The following is a 24,876-nucleotide window of genomic DNA, read 5'->3' as shown; positions in this document are numbered from 1 at the left end:
TGTTCCACTCCCTCCATGGGAGTACAGCTGCAGCCACATCAAAACCCCACAGCCAGACGTCATGCAGATTAGATCCAAGCAGAGCTTCAATTTTCAAGGTGTTTTCAAGCTGCGCGGTGCGTCTGCAGGTGTTCCAATTTAGTCTGAAATGCTCCATCTGCTGCGTTTGTGCCTAAAAACGTCAACTGCCAGTATTTCTACAAGATATTCAGCTGCACCTCGTCACATTCATGGTACATAAATAACACAATCATACGCCGCACATCGCAGCTAAAATAATGAAATCCGACTAAGATGACTGAGTGACAGATGTTTTCCTTTTTTTTTTTACAAGTGTTACAACAGGACTCATGGGCATGAAAACTATGTGCTTTCTATTAAGTTTTTTTCTTTTAAATTTCTAGTTATTTATGTATCATCGGGTTTAGTGTCTTCATTGTGTTTGATTGAATGCATGTTATAATTTGGGTTTGAAAGTATATATAGTTTGTTCATTGAGAAAAACATCCTTCATGAACTTTTAAAATGATGCAAGGTTTAATATTACTATTAAAACTCTCCAATGAATTCATCGTCTTCTTCATGCATTTATTATGTATGCTGCTTATCCTGCAGCTGACACTGTCTGGCAGGCAGGGCGAAATCTAGCCAGGTCCTGTTGATCACAGGGCTGAGTGACGGCTTCCCATCTTGTTATCGTGTACTTTTGTGAAATATAACCATTCAAAATTAGTGTGGATCAATCATTCAAACGAGTTTTGCACAACATTAACAAAATACGTATGAGAAAATTGAAAAAAAGTTGGCATGATATCACTCATTAGTTTGTTTCCAACATAGCTACAACTCATATCATACTTTGCAGGGGATTGCCCGAATAATTCATCATAAATTACTTTCAAATCAACTACTAAGAACCTAAAAGTTTATGAGAAATTGGAAGAATATTTATCAGATATTAGTGAAAATCCTTAAGAAATTCAATAGACTTTTTTTTTCTTTACTTATTTGATCAGTCCCTTTTTACCAGCTAATCCAAATTTATGTGAAAATTATCCCCAACAAATCTACATCAATAAGCAACAGATCGAAACAGTTAAGTTTCGTGAAACGATGATGAATTTAATGAGTATTACATCTAATCCAGCCCGCATTGTGTTCAAGTTATCTTACCTATAAGTTTGTCATTCCTTACACCTGATCACCAATCCACCTACACACACACACGCACACACGCACGCATACACACACACACACACACACACACACACACACACATACACACACACACACACACACACACACACAAGTAAGAACCGCAAATAATCTACACAACATCGCGCTTTCAATGCCCTCCTTTGGCAGCTTTGAGAATTGCAGTCACCGAGTATGCGGTCAAACGAAAGGCCCCGTGAGTTTGCGAGTTTGTGCACGTATTAAGATTTGCAGAGAGAAAGTGCACATGCATATGCGCGTACTTGCATCAAAACTAAAGTAGGCAAGTTAAATTTCATTTTTTGCATTCAAATTAATAGGGATTTTTGGCTGTAGATCACACCTTCTTTAGGCGTTTGGAATCACTGACTGTCATAAATTGTTATTTTTTACTTGAAATTCATAATCTATCCTGTTGATGCTGCGTCCCATTAATTTGGAAGTCCGCTCGTAATTTCGCGGCTTCGCTGGAAAGGAAACGGCGCACTGACGCACCAGTGGGAGTTTTGTTCTTGTGTATCCCCTGCTTTCCGCGGAGCACCGACCACTTTCTGTGACGTGACGCCCGGGAAGGAGGGGCCGCCAGCGCGGATAAATAGCCGAGTCGCGCCTCGTTTCTCCAGACCAGACTCACCGCCGAGTATCCACGACGCCTCACCCCCTCCCTACACAAATACACCCTTGTGGCTCCTTCTTAAACATGATCAAGAAAATGTCACCGTCCGAAAGCGACTTCGACATCCCTGCAAAGAACTGCTACAGGATGGTGATTTTGGGATCCACCAAAGTCGGGAAAACGGCCATCGTGTCGCGGTTCTTAAACGGGAGGTTCGAGGAGCAGTACACGCCGACGATCGAGGACTTTCACAGGAAACTGTACAGCATCAAGGGGGACGTATACCAGCTCGACATACTGGATACATCGGGGAATCATCCGTTTCCCGCGATGAGGAGGCTCTCCATCCTCACAGGTACTTTACGCGCGCCTTTTTACGCGTAACTCGGTGCGCCTTTTCCTTTTTACGCAGAGCGCGTTTCGATAAATAACGGCAAGAATTGTGCATATCTTATACTTTGGGTGTTGTTTTTTCTTTTGCTGGCTTTTGTGCTAGTCCAAACTTTTAACCGCCTTTTTCTCCCTCCCCTCCAGGTGACGTCTTCATCCTGGTCTTCAGCCTGGACAACCGCGACTCCTTCCAGGAGGTGCAGCGGCTCAAGCGGCAGATTTACGAGACCAAGTCGTGCCTGAAAAACAAAATCAAGGAGAACATCGACGTCCCTCTGGTCATCTGCGGCAACAAGGGCGACAGAGAGTTCTACCGCGAGGTGCAACAGGAGGAGATCGAGCAGCTGGTGGCCGGGGACGACAAGTGCGCGTACTTCGAGATCTCGGCCAAGCGCAACGAGAACGTGGATAAGATGTTTCAGACGCTGTTTACGTTGGCCAAGTTACCTCACGAAATGAGCCCGGACTTGCACCGCAAGGTGTCCGTGCAATACTGCGACATGCTGCACAGAAAGTCTCTGAAAAACAAGAAGCTGAAGGACGTCGGGGAGGCGTACGGCATGGTGACGCCGTGCGCGCGGAGACCCAGCGTGCACAGCGACCTTATGTACATCAAGGAGAAGGCCGTGGGAGGAGGTCAGGGGAAGGACAAAGAGAGATGCGTGATCAGTTAGAAGAGAAAAAGAAAAAGGCCTCAAAACCGTGAGACATGATTTAAATGGAGCCTTTGCGCGTGCGCGTGCGCGTGCAGGGGAGGGGGGGGGTCGAGCTTTTGAGCGTCTGGCCGCGCTCACGCACTCCCGCCGGCGGAGGCTGGGACGAGCATCCCCGCCCGCCTGACCGCTGCTGCCCTCCTTCAGGACACTGACGCGTGGAAACCGCCAAAAAAAACTTGTTTTTTTTCTCCTCGAGAGACATCCAAGAATGTTTGCTTGTCCTGTCAGTCAGAGCCCAGTGTGACGTGGCTTCATACCTTGTCAGACACACGCGTCGTGGCGTGAAATGTATTGTTGACGTCATGCCTTTTACACATTTCCACGGAGAGAGAGCGAGAAAGAGCGCAAAAAGACTCCTGGACTTCTGGCGCTGCAAGAGGGAGAGCAAATGTTTACATCTTGTCATATAGATTTTATAATATATAAGTACACTTGAATGTTTTATTTGCAATCAGAAGTATTTTTTATTGTGGATGTATATTTATTGTTGATGTCATTTTTTTGCAAAATAAGTCAAAACAAAATCTCAAAAAACAATAAAAGAAGAATAAACTATCTTTGCCTCAGTGCGTCAGTCAATTTGTTTTGTCTTTTTTTCTTTTGGTTTAGCTTGTTATTGTAGTTGCTCTGGTGTTTTGAGCACACAGCACATCCAACTGAAACAATAATCAATATTTTCCTGCCATTCCCAGGATCCCTCCGCCCACTCCTCCCTAAATCAAGTACCTCTTCACCAAAAAATTGCTGCAGCTGATGCAACAACCCGTACGCACACTTTACCCCCGCAGAGCTTTTATGGCTGATTAAGCGAGGAGAAAAATCAATCCAGTGTCTGAACAGATAGTTGACCATCATTTCACGGGGAGCCGTGAGAATGACATCTGTTTGCACCAAAATCACTTTATCTACTGACTTTGTGCAGGTTTCCTTAAATGTGGAAAGAATTAGTTGACACCGAGCCAAAGTTTATTCTCAAACATGCAGTTATATCACCTTGTGGCTTGTTGCATCATGTGGAAGTTGAAAGTGATTTGACACCTTTCGTTGCAAGGCCTGGACACAGGGCACTGTCTGTTCTCGCCACTTAATTCAGCTTTAAAAAAAAAAAAAAAGAGAAAAGGCACATGACTCCATAAGTACAGCAGTTTCCCCTGTGATAAAGTGGTGCTCTGACGTGCACGGGCCCCTGTCAGAGGTAATCCTGAAAGTCTTGACCTGTCGGTTCTCACAGGGGTGAGAACATTTTTTATTATTGTGCAGCAGGAGTGAAGGACACAGTGCTGTGTTTACCCCCCCACAGTAACACTGTGTGCTTCATTTTGCCTTCATAATGAACAAAACCGACTGATTTCATTAATATGCGCTGTGTCCTCCAGCAGAGGAGCAATATTTATTTTTCTCCCCCCTGGTGAAACGGGCGTCGGATGCTTCCCCCCTGAGGGGCTGCAAGGGAAAAGCTCTCTCCCAGTCATGTAATATCCCGAGGAGATCAGCGTACGCAGTTTCATCTGAGCAAAAATTGCAGAGCAATTTTTTTTTTTTCAGCAGAGAAAACAATGTACCATCAGGAGAATAAATACAGAATGTGCTGTGGGCCTTTGCATTATAGCACTGAGAGGATGAGTCAAGCTACAGCCAGGATTCTCATTGAATCTGCAAAATGTATAATCCTAACAAGTTACAAGGGTACTAATTGGGATGTACGTGTTTCAGGCTGCTGGGATTAACCATGTAAAAGAAAAATACTTTGATGCAAAAAGTATTTAGTTTTCATAAATAGATTTTTTTTTCTAATTCTCATTTTGGGTATACTGATCCAGAACAGCCAGGAGAAATTAAAAAATGCATAACATATGAAGCTCTGGGGCAAATAAAGATCTTCCTGTAGCTTTGCAGAACTTCTCTGGTCCGTCGTAGTTAAGGGAATGCATTTATAGGAACAGTTATTAGGGAAGGGCTTATTACTCTTATTCAAATATGATTTTCAAATTGATAACTATCAAAGACCTCTCACAAAGACATCCATGTAAACACTTGGAAAGAACGGCCAAATTTCTGAAAAGGGTTTTCCAAGTTATCCAGGTCATCGTGGCCCCCAAAAACACCTTATCATAAAGAGCCAGACTTGTTTTCTGAGTGTTTTCTGAGAAGAGGAACTGGAAGTGTGTGTCTGACACAAGAGTTGGAATGTCTGCAAGACCTTGAAACAGAAGCGTTTCCAGAGCTATAAACTCTATTCTAATTACTTAATCAAACATTTCTTTGGAGAGCAAATAACAGAGATATTCTTTTCACTGATCCAAAGGTAATGTTTATGAGCACAAAGCCAGTTGGTTTATTAGCATACTGTATATTTAGTCACAAAAACAGAGGTGGATTTAAAGCTCAGCAGCAAAGTCGTAATCCTTTTTCTGCCCATTTTCTATTACTGCCAGTAAATGGCCCAAATTCCACCACCATGCAATTCTGCCTCAACATTTCTCCCCACATCAAACCCACTTTTACTCTTTCTGAGACCTATATCGATCAGGGACCCTATCAATATCATGGAAATGCAATAGTAAAAGATTGTAATGGAAAAATGTAACTGATTATTCCGCTTGATTCCAGTCTGGTTTCTGCAAGCGTTTATAGCAGTTTTCAGTGTCTCCCTGGGCTGGAGATGTCAGGCTGCAAACACCAGGGATATAAATATCACATCAAAGGGATGTGAGGAAGCAGGGCAGTTGTTTTCATCCCAGGAGTTCCTAAAAATTGAGAAAAATTAAAAAATAATAATTGAAAAATGACAACCTCATTGATAATAGACACAAGGCTCCCGCTGATCACAGCAAAGACTGTCATTATACATCAGATAAAATGGTATAATCAGATGACATAAGGCTCAAACGTCATGAATAAGGAGGGCATTGTGTCCCTTTTGCATTCTGCGGTAGAATAACAGCTGGCTTTTGCACCCAAAACCACTTTAAGGAGTCAAAAAAAGAAGTAGATATACTGTTGTGCATGCATAAAATATAATGTTGGCATTGTAGATGATATATTCAACCATATTTTTGAATCTATTCTGGCGCAGCTACAGACAATGATGCGTGTGTATCCAGATAGATTAAAAAGATATTACCATGTTTTGCATTGCAAGTGGCTAATGTTTAAAATAACATGGTTTATTAAATAAACGATTTTTTTTTCTTCCCTTGCAATTTAAGTATTATATGAAAGTTATTTCGGGCTCAGTAACTCTCTGAAGGTTTTGGTCGTGAACTGCGTAGACAACAAAAATAAAGCATGTGGGCTTTTAGGAAGAGAAAGGCTCGCTCAGACTGGAAGGTGAGCCTCCGAAACATTGTGCAGAGCGGCGCAAAGTGAAAAGCCGGAATAAATGCACAGAGATGCAAAAGACATAGAGAGATCCCCTTCAGATGTCAGTCTGCCACCCACTTACACACGCACACACTTACACACACACACTCTCGCTCTCTCCATTAGACTTTGTCTCTTTTATCACTGTCACTGTTCAACAAATGCAACAAAAAGATCTGAATTGAAACTAATCAGACAAACTGAAAACACAACGTACAGATACAAGGCCCTCGAAGCTATAACATAGGGGTTACTAATAATGATCCTGTACCAGCCTCGACCGGACCAAATCACCATGGTTACTAAGTCATCATGTGCTCAGTGTCTGAATACCTACAGTCCTGGCCAAACAGACTAAAAGTGTCGAGTTTGCAGTGAGGTAGCAGGTAATAAAGAAAATAGCTGGTGGAATAATTTCTCGTCCAGGCATTTAAAATCCACTCTGGGCTTATAATCAACAACACCGAAAGCCTGCTGAGCCGCTGTTTTTCCACGTGCGGTTGAACTGCACTAAGTATCCCCAACTCCAGACAGGACTCCTGCCAGCGTTGAACAAGAGACCACTTTGTGATTGTGATTGGAAATAAAACTTCACTCTCACCGATTAGAATTTTGAAGAAGAATCCAGACTATTCATTAAATCCAATGAGTGCAAAACACTGCAGTCAAACGGACGTCATCAGGTGTGGCCTACTTTTGGTCACGTTCTCATTGCTTGAACAACAGTTGTACTTTCAGCAAGAATGTATCTTTATCTATTCAAGCGATGAGGCCCATTTCAAATCCCTCAATCTGATCTTCGCTGTTACCATGACGTCTAACCATTTCATAGAATGGAATGCTCCAAAAAAAATAATAGTATGAGCTGTTAAGAAATTTTTATCTGTTTGCCAGTCACTCCGGCGATCACTTGACTTTTTTTTTTTTTTGCTTTCATTTTGTGGGATGGCGGGTGATGTGACCGAGACAAGCGCGTCGACATGCATCAAGAGTGAGTCATCGACGGATGTAACGGAAAGAGTCCGATAATTTTTTTTTAAATAAAACATTGTTGAGCCTCAGATGATAAATTAAATGTATTAGTATAAATTATTTATCATTTCCATGCTGCCCGGTATCAAATGACAGAGTGTTGGGAACTGCTAACTGGGCTACCAGAGCTCAGGCTTTAGCTGGTGTTTGTGGACAAGTAAGCCGATGTGAATTAGCAACGTTAGCCACATGGTTGAAACATGAAGTACTATTGTAATACAATCTATAAATTATATATAATTTTTTATACAATCATCAAATGTGTTTTTTTTTTTTGTCACCCAGCTCCAGTAATGTCTTTTTCGAAACCTGCCATGAAGAGATAGTTTGCAGACAAGCGCGCATAATTTCAGGAAACGTGGGAAAACATTTTTTTTTTCTTACTCAGCGCAGGGGCACCTCGACATGTCTTACATTTACAGAGAAAGGTCGCGGTGCACAAGGAATACAACATCAGACGTCATTACTCAGCTACACATGCTAAGGAGTTTGCACAACACCATGGAGATGAGAGGGAGACCCAGCCAATAGCCAATCTTAAAAGATGGGTATGGAGGCAACACATTTTTTCAAGAAAGCAAGCAAAGAGAGAGAGAGAGATGCGGCAGTTAAAGTCAGTTATGTAGGAAGTGAGATGATTGCTAATGTAGGAAAGCCATTAAAAGGCAGCACGTTCATCAAAAAGTGTATATTATAGGCAGTTTCACAACATCAGCCTTTAAACCAACACACCAGCAAAGCACATATCTGACCTATCAGGTAACATATATAACCAACTGTGTGAGAAAGCCAAGCTTTTCTGCACATACTCAGTCCGTCTTGATGAGAACACGGACATTACTTATACTGCGCAGCTTGCAATTTGTGTCTGTGCGACAATTTTGAGGTGATGCCAATGCATGGATTGCCAGACCACCAAGAGATATAGTCCGCCAGCTGCGTGATGCCATCGCGGATACTGGTTCACCAAGGAAGAGATTTGCCGGGGTAACAATTGTCGGAGGATCATCAATGAAAGGGAGGAAAAATGGACTGGTGGCACTTGTTCAAAGAAAACTGGAGGAGGCCATTGCGTTGCACTGCATTATCCATCAGCAGGCACTCTGAAGCAAATCCCTGAACTTTGACAATGGGATGTTTGTCCTTGTGAAATGCATTCACCATATCCGATCCAAGGTCTTAAAGCATTGGCAGTTCCACACCTTTTAGAGGAAATACAGTCAGCATGAGGATGTGTTTTTACTTTATTGATCCCCAATAGAGAAATTCGAATGCTACACCAGCACAGGGCAAGAGGACAGGTATTAAAAAGGCATTAAAAGGGACAGAAAGGACAGAGACAATACATTTAAAAAGTAGATAAAGATGTTAAATAGGACAAGACAACAATAAATAAAATGACGAAATAGATAAAAACTCACAGGAACAGGGACAAAGTTGCAAGATGCGACTAATTCACATCAGAGCTGTGTGTTGTCCAAACAAAGATGGTGGCAGACACAAAGAAACGTCTGAAGCATTCAGTTCTACACTGAATGGCTGAATGAGCTGCCCACCAGCCACCGCTCGTGTTTGTCCAGGATTGCACCAAGTTTGTCCTTCACCCACCTCTCAGCCGCTGTTTCCAAACAGTCCAAGTTCAATCCCAACACCAACAAGTTCCTCCTCAAACCACCACCTGCTTGGCCTCCTTGTGGAATTGTAGGTTTTTCCGGTTACCACGCAACAAAGCGCTCGATCAGTCGTCTGTACGCAGCATCATTGTTGATGTATCGAGGAAAGAGTCAACAGAAAACCTTGAGTTGTAGTGGAAATCGGAGGTGAAGACACAGAGGAGGGATGCTGACAGGAGAGTACCTTGTTATGACCAGAAGAAGATTTTGACAAGACTCAGATACACGGCCATCCATCCTGACATAATGAAACCATCCTGTGAGGTTTTCCGAAATCCAGGTCGTGATGTCAGGGTGAAGTTTTAGTTTTTGAGTTGAGAGCAGAAATGAAAGCCTTCATAGAGAACGGTGAGATGTCTGTCCTCGTGCTTGGTGATCCCAAATGGCTCACGGACTCAGCTTTTCTGTTGGCATCGCACTGGAGCTGAATGTACTTAACAAGAAGTTACAAGGCCAGGGGCAAATTGTCAGTGCTGCCTATGACGTGAGAGCATTTTCCACAAAATGTGTTATGGAAACCCCACCTCTCTCAGAGAAACCTCAACCATTTCCCATTACATAACAAAGTAATGGATGAAGGCGTAACATTCAGCTGTGAGAAGTATGCTAATGCCACGGTGAAGCGACAGCAGGAATTTGATCATAGGTTTGCGGACTTTAAGACACACAGAGTCTGACCCCTCCTTCGATGTGCAAGATGCCCCTCCAGGACTTCAAATGGAGCACATTGACCTGCGGCGCAGTTGTAAACTCAAAGCTCCAAGTTCATGGAGGTAAGTGGAGGTAATTTTTGAGAGAATTCCCCCCTGACCTTCCCTAAGCCTTCCAGTATATTCAGGCAGATTGTGTGCACACATTGGAGCTCATATCTGTGTGAAAAGCTCTTCTCTTCACTGACTTTAACAAGTCAAAATATACATCCGAGGTCACTGTTCAGCATCTTCAAGCTATACAGAGGATCTCAATTACTTCCCCCATCAAGCCAAATGTGGCTCAGCTGTGCAAAAGGAAGCACTGCCAGGTAGAAGTAAGCACACCAATGTTCTGAAGGATTGTTATTGATATGTACTGAGAAGATTGGATGGTTGTACTTTTTTTTTTTGGAATGCTTGAAACATTTTTAATGTTTTAATACATGATACAGCCCAGCCTCACCCAGACTCCACTTCAGTGGCCCCCAGGTAAGTTGAGTTTGAGATCTCTGTTGCATAATGTCCCTACAGCTATGTAACCATTATTGTTATTCTTCATAAGAGATTGTTTGTGTCTGTCCCTCCCAAATCCTCCTCCCACCTCCATCACATGTTTGCTTTCTATCTCTTTGTCCTTCTATTTTCCCTGCACTGGTCAAGAAAGAGCTTTAGTTGGGATCTGTCCAGGCTTCTACCTAGTAAAAGGCAGTGTTTACATGCCGCTTTTGCCAAGCACTGGTACATGGGAGAGTGTCCTGTCTATAATTTTTATAGAATTTGTTCCAGACTTGCTCTCCCGCTCTATATGAAATGTGTAGAGGCAACTCTGTCATGATTTGGCGGCATATAAAAAAAAAAAAGTCTGATTTGACTTGATGAAGCAAATTGTTTGATGTGCATGTCAAATGTTTTATAAAAAAAAAACCAAAAAAACAATTATAACAGAGTTTATATTATCTTGGACAGCTTTGGAGGCTGTGGTTCAGTTGGTAGTGTTCATCCCTCTAATCGAAAGGCTGGCGGTTTGGTTTCCCAGCTCTTCCTGTCTGCATGCTGGGGTGTCCTTAGGCAAGACACTGAACCCCAAAAGCCTGGTTAGAGTGTGTGTGTGTGTGTGTGTGTGTGTGTGTGTGTGTGTGTGTGTGTGTGCGCGCGTATGCATATATATATATATATATATATATGTGTGTGTGTGTGTATACTGTAGACAACTTTCGTTCAGTGAAACAAAAACATTCTTGATTGGTGAAAAAGCTGTGCATGATGCACCTGACTGTTATATTGGATTTTCAGCAGCTTATTATTCTCTCTCTTGTGATTGTATTTATCAGGCACAGCGTGTCGTATAAATGTGGCCAATTTGCTGTAACGTCTGTAATAGGAGAGCTGTCAGACTTGTGGCTACTCTGTCAAGAATTCTCGGTGCTATCTTTCCAAGAATTATTCATACTGTACATGTATTCATTAGTTGTACCATCTTCCCTTGCGAGGGTGGTGAGTGGAAAAAGAAAATAATCACAGTCATTTATATCATTGGAAGTTTTTAGTCTGTGATTTATCCAACCTGCATGCTTCCAGTCTGCAGGAGGAAACAAGAGTGTTGTTTTCGGAGTGCAGGGACATTACTAAGTAATTCGTCCTTTCGGCGAATATCAAAAACCAAAGTGCATCTGGGGTAAGAAAGAGAGCAATACTTTAAAAGGATAATTATAGAATTCAACAGCTCAATGCATATTTTTTCCGTGTGTTTGTGTATCAATAATCCATAATTATCTGAATCAAGCAGATATTGAATACGGAATAGTTTGAAAGCAACTGCTTTGCACACACACATACAATTGACTGACACAGTCACACAGACAAAACAGTACTGCTTTTACCGTGGTGGCGCTTGAAAATAAAGAAATGAATACTTCCTGAAAACATAGCCTTCAGTTCTACATTGATGCGTAAGTGTAACTTTCCCTGAAATGAAAGGAAGGCCTCTCAAAAGATTGTAAAATGGATGTTTGATCAGCAGATTTTCACAGGAAAACATACTTAAATGTGGCATTTGTTCTCTTACTGGACAGGAAGCCATGTCCTGGTCAAACTGCCAGTACAATCCTAATGTTTTCATCCGAGTTTAGCAAGTAGCAGTAGGCTAAATGCATTTTACATGTCACCTAACCAATTCAAAAACTCATCAAATTCTATCGGCAGATCCACTTCAAATTGGATTTACAACAAGGGTATAAACATGTATTTTCTTTTCGCTCTCTGAGCACCTCAAACCTTAAATGTTCCTCTTGCTGTTAATTTCCAACTGCTACTCACAGGAAGAGAAATGATTGTAATTTTTGCCCAAATGAATGGGGATCATTTATTACATTACCTAAAGGGATTATATACTGACGTCACGTTGCATAGAGGAAACATCTCTTTGTCTGACTGACTGTTGATTACTTTTTTCTTTATCATTTAAATGGTCCTGCTGAGTGAACACAAAACAAAGTCTCTCTCCGGCGCTTTCCTCTGTTTTCCTCGTATTTTTTTGGCAACGTCCTTGTCTGAATGAAATCTAATAATGCGCAGTTGAATTGGAAATCCACTACCTTCATGTAACTCAACAATTCCTTTTTGAGGTATAATCAAATCAAAACAAATCCACAATGAGAGTCGAGTGACTTGGAAAGCTTTCTACGTAAGGACTTGCAGAAAGAGTTTATCTTTTTGATAATCAATCGGCAGATTTAGCAGGAGGAAAAAATGAATAGATCGTTTTGCTTTCAGGCAAACTGGTCAACAACACCGTTACCCAACACAGAGACGAACAGATCCCACTAAAGTGGAACCAACAAATAGTTGACTGATACAAGGACACTGTTAAACTGCTCATTGACTGGATACATCTCCATCCGTGATGGATGCGTCTCTGCTCAGAGCACTTTGGTCGGGCAAATGCAAACTAAAAACAAAGACGTCAAGACAACTCTGACATAACCACTTCTAAAATGCAATGATTGTTTCTCTGTGACCTGATTAGTTGAGGGTTCTTTGAAAATCTGAACTGTAATTTGTTGTTATTTACAAAATCACAGGCCAAACGTTTGATCACGAGGTAGGAAGTAATTCTATGATAATGAATCTGTAATGCGGGAATGAGAAGAAAGGGCACTTGAAATCTGTTTGGCTTCCTATAAGAGCAGAGTGTATGCAGGTAAAGCATGAATTTTTAAGATTTAAAATCCTAAATATTTTTCTGGTGTGATTTTGGGCGGAAGCACATGGAAGACTTATCTTACAATTTATTGCTGAATTTCAATCTATAAGTTCCTGTTGTGTTTCTCCAAACAACCTGCACAGGCTCGGTTTCACAGCAAGAAGATCCCTGGTTTGATTAAACCAACAGTCCTTTCTATACTGACTTTGCATTTTCTCCCCATGACTGCGTCAGACTCTGAAGACGTAATTGTCTAGACATGAGAATGAACAAGTGAATATCTGTATGTCTCTAGATGAGAGTGAATGAAAGAGTTAATGGTTGTATGATGTGTGAATGAGACCGTGAATGGTTGTGATTTACTAGCAACGGGTCCTGCAATGATTAACACTTAACAGTCAACGCGTATAACCATAGATTTATTTAATTTTTAAGAATTGTATGCAATAAGATACAAGATTCAAGTCAATTTTAACTTCAGATGAAAGGGATACATGTAAATAACTAGCCAATTGTGATCAGCCATTAGTGTTGGCCATGTGATAATATTAACATGACAAAAAAAGATAATAAAGCGCATGCCTTCGTCTATACATATGTCTTAAATTAACACATTTTTATTCTCTGCTTGTGCTCTGCTGGTTGAACATCACACGCCGGGCGGCAGACTCATCTAACAAATTACAAAAGTGAAGAGAAAACGTATTAGACGATTAAGTCCAGTATGAGATAATAGTGGCCGTTAGGGCCAACTACGTTTTAAACCCCATCTGTGAGGCAGACCATCACAGCACTGCATCCATTTCTCTTATATAATGATAATAATTGATGACATTACTGTTGGCAGCTGCCTATGAGCTCATACACACACCGCTTCCGTCGTCCAGTGTCGGGTAATGAAATATCCAGCCTTCAATTTGAAAAAAAAAAAGGCCAAAATTCTACTTGTGAAATTTTCTTTGCACAATTTTGGATGACTTGCACAGTTTCAGCCAGCGGACTGAAAATTGAATTCATGCCGAATGGAATTCCTGTGCAGTCATTAATATCTGTCCATTTATTTTTTCATGTGCTCTGTTTGTGTTGCTCTGTCTCAGCAGGTTATTTGCAGTTCAAATACTGCAAGTAGGAGAACACAATCTCACCAAAAGCTGCAATTTAATCAAACGTTTTCAAAATTAGCATTCGCCACATTTCACATCAGGCACCTTGAGTTGTGACCCGACAATTATTCTACTTCACACTGAAGAAATTAATTGTGCGTAATCAGTCTTTGGAAGGAAGTGAGTTTAATTTACAAATTAAAGGATGAATATGTTTTGTGCAATGATATGAACATGTTCATCCTTTAAATAAACCGGATCCTGAAAATTACATCCATTTTCTTTCATTTGCTACTGTAGTGTAGCCCCTCCCGTACAGATATTAGCAGTCTGCCCATCAAAACAGCTACAGTCATTGAGAACAGCACAGCATTTCTCGCTGTGTTTAATTTTGATTTTAAAGTTGTGTTGCCACCCTTAGTGCCACCTTCACTGGTGTTTCTACACACTGCGTGGTCCTGCAGCTGTCGTCGTGTCCGCCAAGTTGGATCCAAATGCGGAGGCATTTGATAAAGGAATTTATCGAGACGGATTACATCCCAGTGCTTCCACCTCAGGACAAGACTGTTCCAAGGTTCATTTCCGACGGGGGTGAATGGTTGCGTGTCCCAACATGTTGCGATATGCGACGCATGAGCGCTCCAGGGTGAACCCCACCTGGCCAATGACAGCTCGGATAGACTCCGGCCTCCCGGCGAGTCTGAGGGCAGGGTAAACATTATAGATAGTTAATCGATTGACAGCTACATCCCCCTGATCAAAAACAAGACATTGAAGTTAGCAAAGTAATCATTTTAAAAGATGTCTGAGCTGATAATTCCTGACAATGCAAGCCTACTTTGTTGCTTTTTATTAAATACATTTCTCCCGCAGCGACACGGAGTGCAAGCACACTTTTCATTGACTCAGGATGTCCGGATTTCGTTGCAATTGTCAAATATAATTTGTGTTGTGCTTGCTGTGCAGACTCAAACTCATCCCCTTTTTTTTTTTTTTTGTTTTTGGCTTGTTTGTTATTATTCCACGCTCCCAGGGGCACTGCAGCACATGACCAGGTTGACTTTGGTTAGGAAGTAAGGAAGCCAAAGGAAGTGATATGAGGTTAATGCATCACTTATTACACAATTCAAAAAGAAAAAAATACTTGCTGTGTTATATTTGGGTTCAGTATATTGGGATGTGTAAACTTGACTGTAAGTCAAGTACATAATTAGACCGGCCAAATCACACAGCATCCATCTGCAGTCGTGCTTTGTCAATATTACTGTGTTGACATCGATGCCTGCCCCCATCCTGACTTACGGGTTACAAAAAAGGATGTCTAAATTCAACACTCTGCTGACGTTTTACCTTTTGATTTGACAACAAACGTGCCGCATCTGGTTGTTTAACCCGTTCACATGGTGTTGTCAAAAATGTTTTAATAGCACAGCTTACCAGTTCTCAAAATCTTATTAAGTGTGTTTCAAATAGGTAATTGAAATATTCACAATATAGCATGGTAGTAGATTTATACTGAACTCTGAAAAGTAGCAGTCGATTGCCAAACTATATAACAAAACTATGATGTCGTGAGAAAAAGAATGTGATTATTTTATGGTTCTTATGATTGTGGGTTTTTGGCACTTAACAAAATAGACAAATATTAGATTATAAACATGATGATACTGCTTGTGGTACATAATCCAAAGAAAAACTGGAATCGCCTCTCCAACATTTGTGTTTGTGTGTGTTTTGACATCAAAGCTTTGTAAAAGTTTTATAATCTACAAAACATTTCCATCAAAGTACTCTTTTGTCCTCCTAAACAACTTAGCTCGTAACCCCCAGTTATTATTATTAGTAAGCACAGGATTTCCGAACTAAATTATTTTGTTATAATAAATTCGACAAAATTATCTGACCTCAAGATCCATTTAATAACACTGTCACTCATCCACATTTTATGGATTCCATTCCCTCTGCTTCATCTCCTTAGTTTTAAGTAATAGTACAAAATAAAATAAGTACTCTCATGATGGGAAAGAGGAAGAAGCGGTTGGAGGGAGCGGAAGGCGGCAGTAAAACAACAAATCCCCTCATTTCCTTGAAGTTCATGAAGTTCAAATCTAAGAAGTTAGTGTTATGGTCAACATTTCACAAAAACAAATGACTAAATTACATAGTAGGAAAGCTCTAATTTCATATCCCTCAGATGTGTGAAATGATATAACAGTGTCCTGACCATCACAAAGATACAACACTATATATGTACTTCGAATAAGTGATTGTAAATTCCAAACAACAGTTTCAATTGTGCGTTCCATTGGAAATAACACAAGCGTGTTTCCTTTTCTACTTTACAATGGTAAATGGGAAATCTTCCAAGAATTTGCTCTGTTATTATCTTCTGAAATCAATTCCTGTATTCCCGTACACATTCTCCAGTCATATAGCAATGAAAATATACAACCTTGGTGAAGAATTTCAAATAAACAAATCAATCCATGATCTAGATCTGTGTGAAGTTGTAGAACTTCTCCCCCACTGGGCCCCGATGCATCCCAACAGATAAACAGATAAGTCATTATCTGATGTCTGACAAGCTAAAATAACCACCTTCCCAAACAAACTTTAAGTACATAAATACCATATACTTTTTTCACAGCTCCAGCTGAATCACAACAACCTATCAAGATGACATAACGACTGTCTCACAGAATCTGTTATAGAATAAATCCTTATTTCTGCTTAAATAGAATTGAAGATTACATCATGGTTTTACACAAAACCATGAAGGTGGGACGTTATGTAAAATAAAAGATCTTATGTCGGTTATGTGACGCAACAAAATCCAATCGAATTTTGTAAATGATTCAAATCAATGTGAATACGCCATTCTTGATAAATAGAATTACAAAACTTCAGTTTGAGAATCAAGAGCATGATCAAAATCTCTGTTAGACGGTCCAGAAAATGGAAAAAAAAAACTATTGTCTGAAGAAAATAAAATTTTCCTACGTAATACTCCCCCTGAATTGTTTTCATAATGCTCGGTAACATTTGAAGAGAGGACAGTAATTTAGCTATATTAATGTCTGCATAAAATGTTTATGACAAATCCTATCACCCCTCCATCTATAGACAGATTGTAGGTATGCCACACAGTCTGTATTTTGACTCCCATCAATAAAATTGTGCATTTGTGTACCGGCCAGCAGCTTATAAATTTGTTATTCTGGCTTATTAATATTCACAGTGCAGTGTTGGCTGCTATTACTAGCTATTCAGTGAAATATTTAAATTACATTATTTTTGTTGACTATCCACAATGTGACTCAAGCACTGGGTTATTGTTTATTCCCAGCAAACCCAGTGTGTAATATTGTTTGACCAAGTTTTAAATGTATTTTTCCCATTTCTCCATCTTGGATTTTCACCTCAGTGACTGTGTTGCTGAAAAAATGTATCATTCTTTAAAAAGATTTTGTCTTTTTTTTTGTTCCCTGCGCCGGGTCTCAGCAGTAGACCGCTCCTGCAGGACTTTCATGTCTTGTTTGCTGTCAGCTGACAGCAAGCAGAGCAGCAGGGATGAGGGAAAAAAACATGTTCAGTGAGGAGCATGTAAAGATAATATGCGACTCCAAAGGCTTCAGATTAGAACAGACAAGAAACTGTAGCAAAGATTCAATTACAGATGACACAAGGCGCCATCATCAAAAGACCCCGCCGATGTGAATTTGAGAGGGTGTGTGTTACTGTGTGTGTTCGGAGGCCGAGCCATTGACGCACAACATCACAGAAATAATACTACAGGCGTGTTAAAATCTCATAAACCCACCGGGTCTGCAGATGGATTTGATGGACTGTAGCTGTGTGACAACACACCGGGTTTGAGGGACTTTAATTTACTATTGGCGGTTTCGGGCGGCAAGCTGGCGTCCATGTGGCTTGGATTTGTCACTTACGAAAGGGATCCGTGCTGCAGCTGTCACAGATTGGCGGACTGATATTGCAGCTTTTACCTCACGATAAACGGCCAGCATTTTCCAGAAGAGCATGAATGAAATGATGATAGGAGAATGTATTGGCTGGATGTTATCAACCCCTGACTTCGACTGACTGGAATATTGTTTGTCACTGCTCTGCCTTCACTTTGCAGCATGCTTTCAACCTGTGCCATTTTTATTTCCGAGGAATAGCAACCCTGCTATTCCACTCAAACTGCACTACCTTCTATAATCAGCGCTGAAAGCTGCACATAGAAAGCTTAGGCCGGGCTCTGAATGTGGATTTCTTTTTTTTTTATATAAGCCACACATCTCTGTTATTTGGGATGTTTCGACAGTTGGCTTGTGATACAAAATGTATTCAAAGAAATTCATTTAGATTGCGCCGTTTCTGGAAAATGTGTTTGCACCCCGTGTGCATCTGCATATAGATGACCGTCAATAATTATAAAAATGTCACCTTAGGTTATGTGATCCTTATAAATGTTTTTCTTCAACTGCTGCGGTCACAGAGTGCATGGATAAATGTCCAAACACGTTGGAGGTCAATCGTCACATGACGCGTAAAATTCATTCATAAAAGCGCAGCGTGAAGATCGTATCCGTATAAGGCAGAACAATCGAGCGATGGGACAATAAAAGAACAATCATTACCTTTGAACAAACATTTGTAAAACGGCTTCGCTCAGCAAGCAATTATCAATGAGGTTCATTTTGCACTTTATCCTCTTTAAGTTGAATGAAAAGTTGGCTCAGGGCTATTTTTTTTGAACCAGGTGGTAAGGATTATTTGAATGAGGAATGTGACTAAACCATGAGTCTCAAACCACAAGAACAATAAATAAATAAATGTAAACTTTAACAACATTAACAGAATATTAGTAAAAGTATTTAGATGCTACGAATAAATGAACTGAGGAACTTAACATGTGGCTTGAAAGCAAGAGAAAAACTAAAATATTGCACATTATCAAGAATATAATGATACTAAAAGTGCCCTGATTTTTTATTTAATCTGTTTAAACTTGTTCATGTCATGGATTGCCATCATAATGCATTCTGCAAAGTATGTAAAGAGTATATCATAGCTGAAAATATTTCGAGGCTGCTGTCCACAACTTTCTGCTTAACCGGAACACACAAAATCACCGGCTATTTTACCCTGGGGAGCGACTAAAAAATGTCTGAGGAGAACAAAATCAGCAGCAACAATGGACAAGCAGTCCCCATCACACACACAGCCATAATAAGGCAGAATTCTGTACTTAGCTTTTCCCTGCCAGGGGAGTGACAACAGGCAGTTCAATGGTGGATTAACTTTGACCTCACCTTATTGTTGAGGTTACTGGTCACACACTCGGAAGTCACATCTATCTGGGTCAAAGGATGCTTTTTGAAAAATAAAAACAGGGAGGCAGGGAGGAGGTCTTTATGTTGGAGTTGAAGAGGCGTGTGTGCTATGTGAGCGCGAGTGGATGACTTTGTGGCACGAACATGCATTCAGAACATATGCCCTGAATGGATGCATAGATGGAGGGTTAGGTAATATGTTTCTAAGTCCAATGCATTTTTTGTTTTTTTTATTGTTTTACTGTGACATCCTTTTATACTATATTCTTTACTGGATTTATAGGTTGATTTGTGACTTGCAACTTTTAAATACCGAGCTGATGATCTGAATGCTGAGCCGTGTTTCAAGACAAAGCATACTACATAAGAAATTATTATCAATGATTTTTAATATTTTGTATTGAATCAGAAGTTCTTTAAGTGATTTTTGAACTTCACTGCAGAACCTTTTTCAGAAAAGAGGTGTTAAATTGATTGGATTGACTTATTAGCAGTATCCCTTCAGACAAATAAAACAGGAAGGGTGTGTGTGCAAATTTGAAACACACTAACAAACACGTTGATAGTGTGTCCGGGTCTCTCCGGTTGTACTTTAAATCCCCCCTTGACTAAATAAGGTGACTAAATAATCCTTTAAGATTAATCAGTAACATAAATGTACCAACTACTGGTTTGATTTTCAAGCAGAGGCAGGATATGACACAGGCCGCAAGCTAATATTTCATCACCACAGAGGGGGATATCAAGAAACTTGCTATAATATTCTGTGTTTAATGAAACCCTTTGTTTTGAGTAAAACCAGTCTTGCTTATGCTTATAATTTATCTTGGATCAAACTAAAGGCTGCGTAATTTTACAAATGTTTATCCTTCCCTTCCATCTGCTCTGCCTTTGCCGCTTTGCGACATTTCACAGTAGTCTTTTGCCATCTTTATTTGTCAATTTGTAAACTTCAACAAAACGACACTTGTTTTGACAGCTAAGCGCAGTTAAATTGATATGGGTATTAGTCAGTATTATTTGTTCCTGCCTGAGATTATTTATGAGTCTATTTTCCATGTTTAGTGTTTAATCTCACCCCCGTGCTGTTTTCCTACCAGGTGTGAGGTGGGGTGCGCAGTTTAATGAAAATTGCGTCTATTTTATTTAAGTGTCCAGACCAGAATAAACAGAGGCTCGACTATGTCTGACTCAGCACAGGAGAAAATTAGGGAGGAGAGTTTGCCCGAAGAAACTCAATTAAATAAGTCTCATGAATCAAAATATATTTAAAATAAAATGTGCCCATTTATACATGTATCAATCTTTTTTCTTTAGTCAAATTAAAAATATTCTTCCTCATAACTGCTGATATAACCCGGTGGCATTTTTTCTATTTGTTGTAATTTGTTGCAGTGTGTCAGCTGTTATCTTCAGTGTTGTGCCATACGCCAAGGTCTGTGCCTCCCAAAGCTGAAGGCTGCTGTTCTGAATTTTTGTTATGCATCGCAGGTGGATATTAAATTCCCTTGATTGACATCACTTCCTTTTCTGCACAAGACATAATCATTATCTTTTGGCATTCTTATGAGGAGTCACGGAAAGGTGACAGTGTCCTCGGTGTGCCGCTCTGTTAGCTATTGATTCAGGTGAGGAAGAGGCAGGGTGCAATCCTTGACCCAGTGCTGTTCAGTACTGTTTTCATGTAAAGTAAACCCCTGTTATTTTGGGGGTTATGTTCTAAAAAAAATATCCCGCGATCGGCAAAATCTGCGAAGTAGTCAGCTTTAGTTGTCAGCCATTGCTGGCAGTAAATGTGCACGATACTGTGTGAACCTGAGATCCTCCTCCTCTTCGCTGTCATGAATGTCATCGCTGTCAGGAAAGGTTTCATAAAGTTTTTTAACTTTTGTGCGAATAACGTTGTCATCCCGAATAATGTCCTTTTTCCCGCAATAATAAATCCACAAAGCTAAAGGAGACTCCATCCTTACAATGGTCTTATTGCGGACAGTCACTTTGCCTTGTTAAAACTTATTGCTGCTGTTGTCCTTAAGTCATTTTCCTCCTTTATGTAACGAACCGAAGAGTCATTTATTCGGTCACGGCGCCCTACAGCCGCATAGCTTCTACCTTTATGGACACTGGTCTACCGTCCTTTAGCCAATTAGGATGCAGAACACAACACACTGTACAGTAATGTAAAAAAAAAAGCATTAAAACAACGGCACTAGAAAAATCTGCGAAACAGTGAAGCCGCACCCAGTTATAGCGAGGGTTTACCGTACTTTCTTGCGATGAGCTTGGCTTGTCAATGCACCGTTTCCAGCTGCCTCTGCAGACTCCTTAGTGAAGACAATGGCAGCGGTCACGACAATGTGTAACATTTCTCCCACAAAGCATATTTGATTTTATCATACAACATAAAATTGCTTTTGAGACATTTTTTTTCCTATTATAGGAAACTTCATGATCTACTGCTGATTGCACAACATGTAATACCCTTTCATTCCTGCACTGTGGAGTGCGTGGGTGAGGGGGGACCAGAGGAGATGAAGATTGAAATGATTGAAATATTTACAGTGGTTTCAGTCCGCACTGCGAGAAACATCCAGCCGTATCACTGTTGTGTTTTACAAGAAAACCACTCACTGCTTCCCTGCACTGTTGAAATACGTCAAATCAACAATTCCCTTCTCTCTGTAGAGTGCAGAACAAACACATACCAATAGTGAGAAGGTACTCGCTCTACATAAAGCGGTAGATTTTGCGTCATCGGGGATGAGGAGCACTCCTGCGTCATGACCTTTTCAGTGAGGCAGGCGGGAGGGAAACAGAAAACCTGCGTTCGGTGACATATAATGGGAGAACATCGTCCCATCTCGGGGGGGATGTTTAATAGCTTTTCAGTTCATTAAAAAATGATGTATTTTGACTGAGATGTCGTGATTAGAAGTTGCACTCGGTGTTACATTCAACAATAGGTTGTTGTGTGTTTGGGGTATTTCCTTTTAAGGCTTTTGCATTAGAGATCTTGTGAGACCTTGCACACTCACACTCAGCAGGTACTGACAAATTAATTTATTTACATATATTAATGTGTGCTGGAGTTGTCATTTTATCAGTCAAAAATAATAATAGAAGTGCTTTCAATGACAGTGCTATACAAACATGAAGAAAGGAGAGTCGGACAATATGAAATAAGCTATCACTCAGCAATTCACTGTTACAGCTTTGTGTGCGACACATTGTGCCAGTCTAGTTGTAGCAGCTTCACAGTGTATGTGGTTTTGTATGGCGCTATAAAACGACCCCAGGCATGTCTCAATGTGAAGACGGACTGTCAGAGAAGGATCCAAAATTCAAGAGTGCATTTATGGTAGTCTCTGATTGTATCCTGAGTCAGTTCATTTTGTTGATGTGTCTGGTTAGCAAACAGTTGGTTAAAGAATAAATAGATTTTTTTTTTTTCAATTAAATAAATAATTCTTGGATACAGGAGAATTGTTCAATGCAGAAGCAGTAAAGGATCACAACTGAAACTGATATTTACATGGCAATAAAAACCTAAGATAGTGTCGACAACTGACTCTTTACTGCAGTCTTGTAATGTGAGCCCTTGCTGTGTTGCAAAATTGTTTCACTTTGATATCATGGTGGCTGTGAGAGCCAATTTCACAGTGAGGAAATTTGAAATTTGGAGAAAAAAAAAGAAATGTCAGGTTCCATATTTGCAAAAAGGTTGTTTTTTTTTTTGATGAAACACAGTTTTTCACATCTCAGCGGCAATCAATTCAGCAATCCACTGGTATTTCAATTGATGAAAGTTTCTAATTTTATTAAACGGCTGAAAATGGCATAGGATTGAAGCTGCTGAGACTTCCCTGCTTTATCCCAATTTTATTGAAACATCTGCACATCATATTCTTTTATAACCATTAAGAAATAATGAGCAACTAAGATTTTGGATGCATTTGCACTCGGCCTTAAGTGTCGGTATTTTTTGGCTTGTCAGAAATGTAACAAACATCAGCCTGGACGTCGATGATACAAGCGGTCATTGCAATCATGCTAGTTATCAGTCATTCCCAAAGAATTCCCTTAAAACCAATTTTTTTTTTTTTTCAAATCATAACTTTTATTGCAAGAAGGTTGGGAGTTTCAAGCAAGCAAAACACATGCATCATCATCATTAACTTATATAAGATTGCAATCACTGAGAAGGTTCTTTCAAACGAATCCCTCTCTTTCCTTTATTGCTCCATCTGCTGCAGAGAAACACTGTCTGGTTCACACTTCTGCCACTGACAGCCTCGTACACATGCTTCACACCGTTCCACATATGTAACACGCTGAATCAACATCGCACGGAGATTTGAAAGATACCAGCAAGCAATGGCATAGAGTTTTCTGACAGCAGGCTTTCTGACGCTAAAAACCTTGTTAGTGAAGATTTAAATCATAAAATATGACACAGACTTCCTTTCAAGTAACGTGCAAACCAACAGTTACCAATTCACCAGCTGGAAAAATGCCACATTTTCTTGGCATGCATTTCATTTGATTTGTCATGACTATCGGCAGTTGTAATGAGTAACTTAGCGTGTTTTCACTGATTTAATGTCGTGTTCTAACGAGAAAAAAAATGGAGTTTAGCGCAAAAGAATGAATGACCTGCAAGTTAAAACAACTATTTGGAGAGCTTGTCTTAAAGATTGTGGGTATTCATATACAGGCCTGAGATATTTGACAAACAAGCTGGTGATTTAAGGACTCTTGTGTAAAAGCAATTACACTTGTGTGACCAAGTGAGTTATTATTATAGTTTCTGTATTCAGCAGATTCACTCCATCTTCTGTCCCTGAATATAAAGTTGGAGATTTTAGCACTAACACACATGTCGCTGCACGCAGCCGATCGCTCTCAGGACAGGACGCTTCTTGGAAGCGCAGTATAGTTTTGAACATCATGTGTCACCATTCCAGGCTGTGACAAAAGCCAATATCATGCCTCTTCTAACATATTCTTACGCTAAGTCACGTACTGAATAACTTTCAATGCCAGATATGATACCTTTGAATGGTATCTTTTCCTTTGGGTTAACAACTCTGCTTATGATCCTTCTCGAAGAGTGCAAGTGATTTGATGTTGATAAACAACACCTCTTTGTTTATTTACCACTCTTTGCCATTTGAATGTCACCATATTAAAAGGAAATTTTGGAACCATTTAATATACATGTCATATTGGAAGTGACTGCTGACATCATTCTCTTACCAGAGTTGGAAACAATTTATCAATCCAACGTGGCCAGGAATGAATTGCAATCTCGGCCAGTCCAAAAATGGTCCTCCCCCCGTGGAAACTCGCAGAGAAGCAGCGCGCAAACATTAACCCTTGTGTGGTGTTCAGGTCTGTGGGACACGTTTTCACTTTTGTGTGTGTGTGTGTGTGTGTGTGCCCACAGACCCGAACACCACACAAAGGTTAACAAGAACCCACAAATTCATTTTCACAAGTTTTTCCGATTTTGACAATTTATGCCCGCTGTGAAAT

The 24,876-nt window shown here is 40.3% G+C and overlaps 1 protein-coding gene across 1 annotated transcript; it reads left to right on the top strand.

Moving 5' to 3' along the window:
- Positions 1–1,848: 1,848 nt before the first annotated feature.
- On the top strand, positions 1,849–3,489 carry rasd1 (RAS, dexamethasone-induced 1). Its single transcript, XM_086140565.1, has 2 exons — positions 1,849–2,186; positions 2,366–3,489. Exons 1-2 carry the CDS (start codon positions 1,916–1,918, stop codon positions 2,893–2,895), a joined length of 801 nt encoding a protein of 266 aa, XP_085996691.1. The 5' UTR covers positions 1,849–1,915; the 3' UTR covers positions 2,896–3,489.
- Positions 3,490–24,876: the final 21,387 nt, after the last annotated feature.

The sequence above is a fragment of the Fistularia commersonii genome, chromosome 33 (assembly GCF_037954325.1).
Source record: "Fistularia commersonii isolate RoL2024-O1a breed Wild chromosome 33, RoL_Fcom_v1.0, whole genome shotgun sequence".
Classification (NCBI taxonomy): Eukaryota; Metazoa; Chordata; class Actinopteri; order Syngnathiformes; family Fistulariidae; genus Fistularia; species Fistularia commersonii.
The sequence above is the reverse complement of the archived record's forward strand: the minus strand, read 5'-3'. Positions and strand labels throughout refer to the sequence as shown.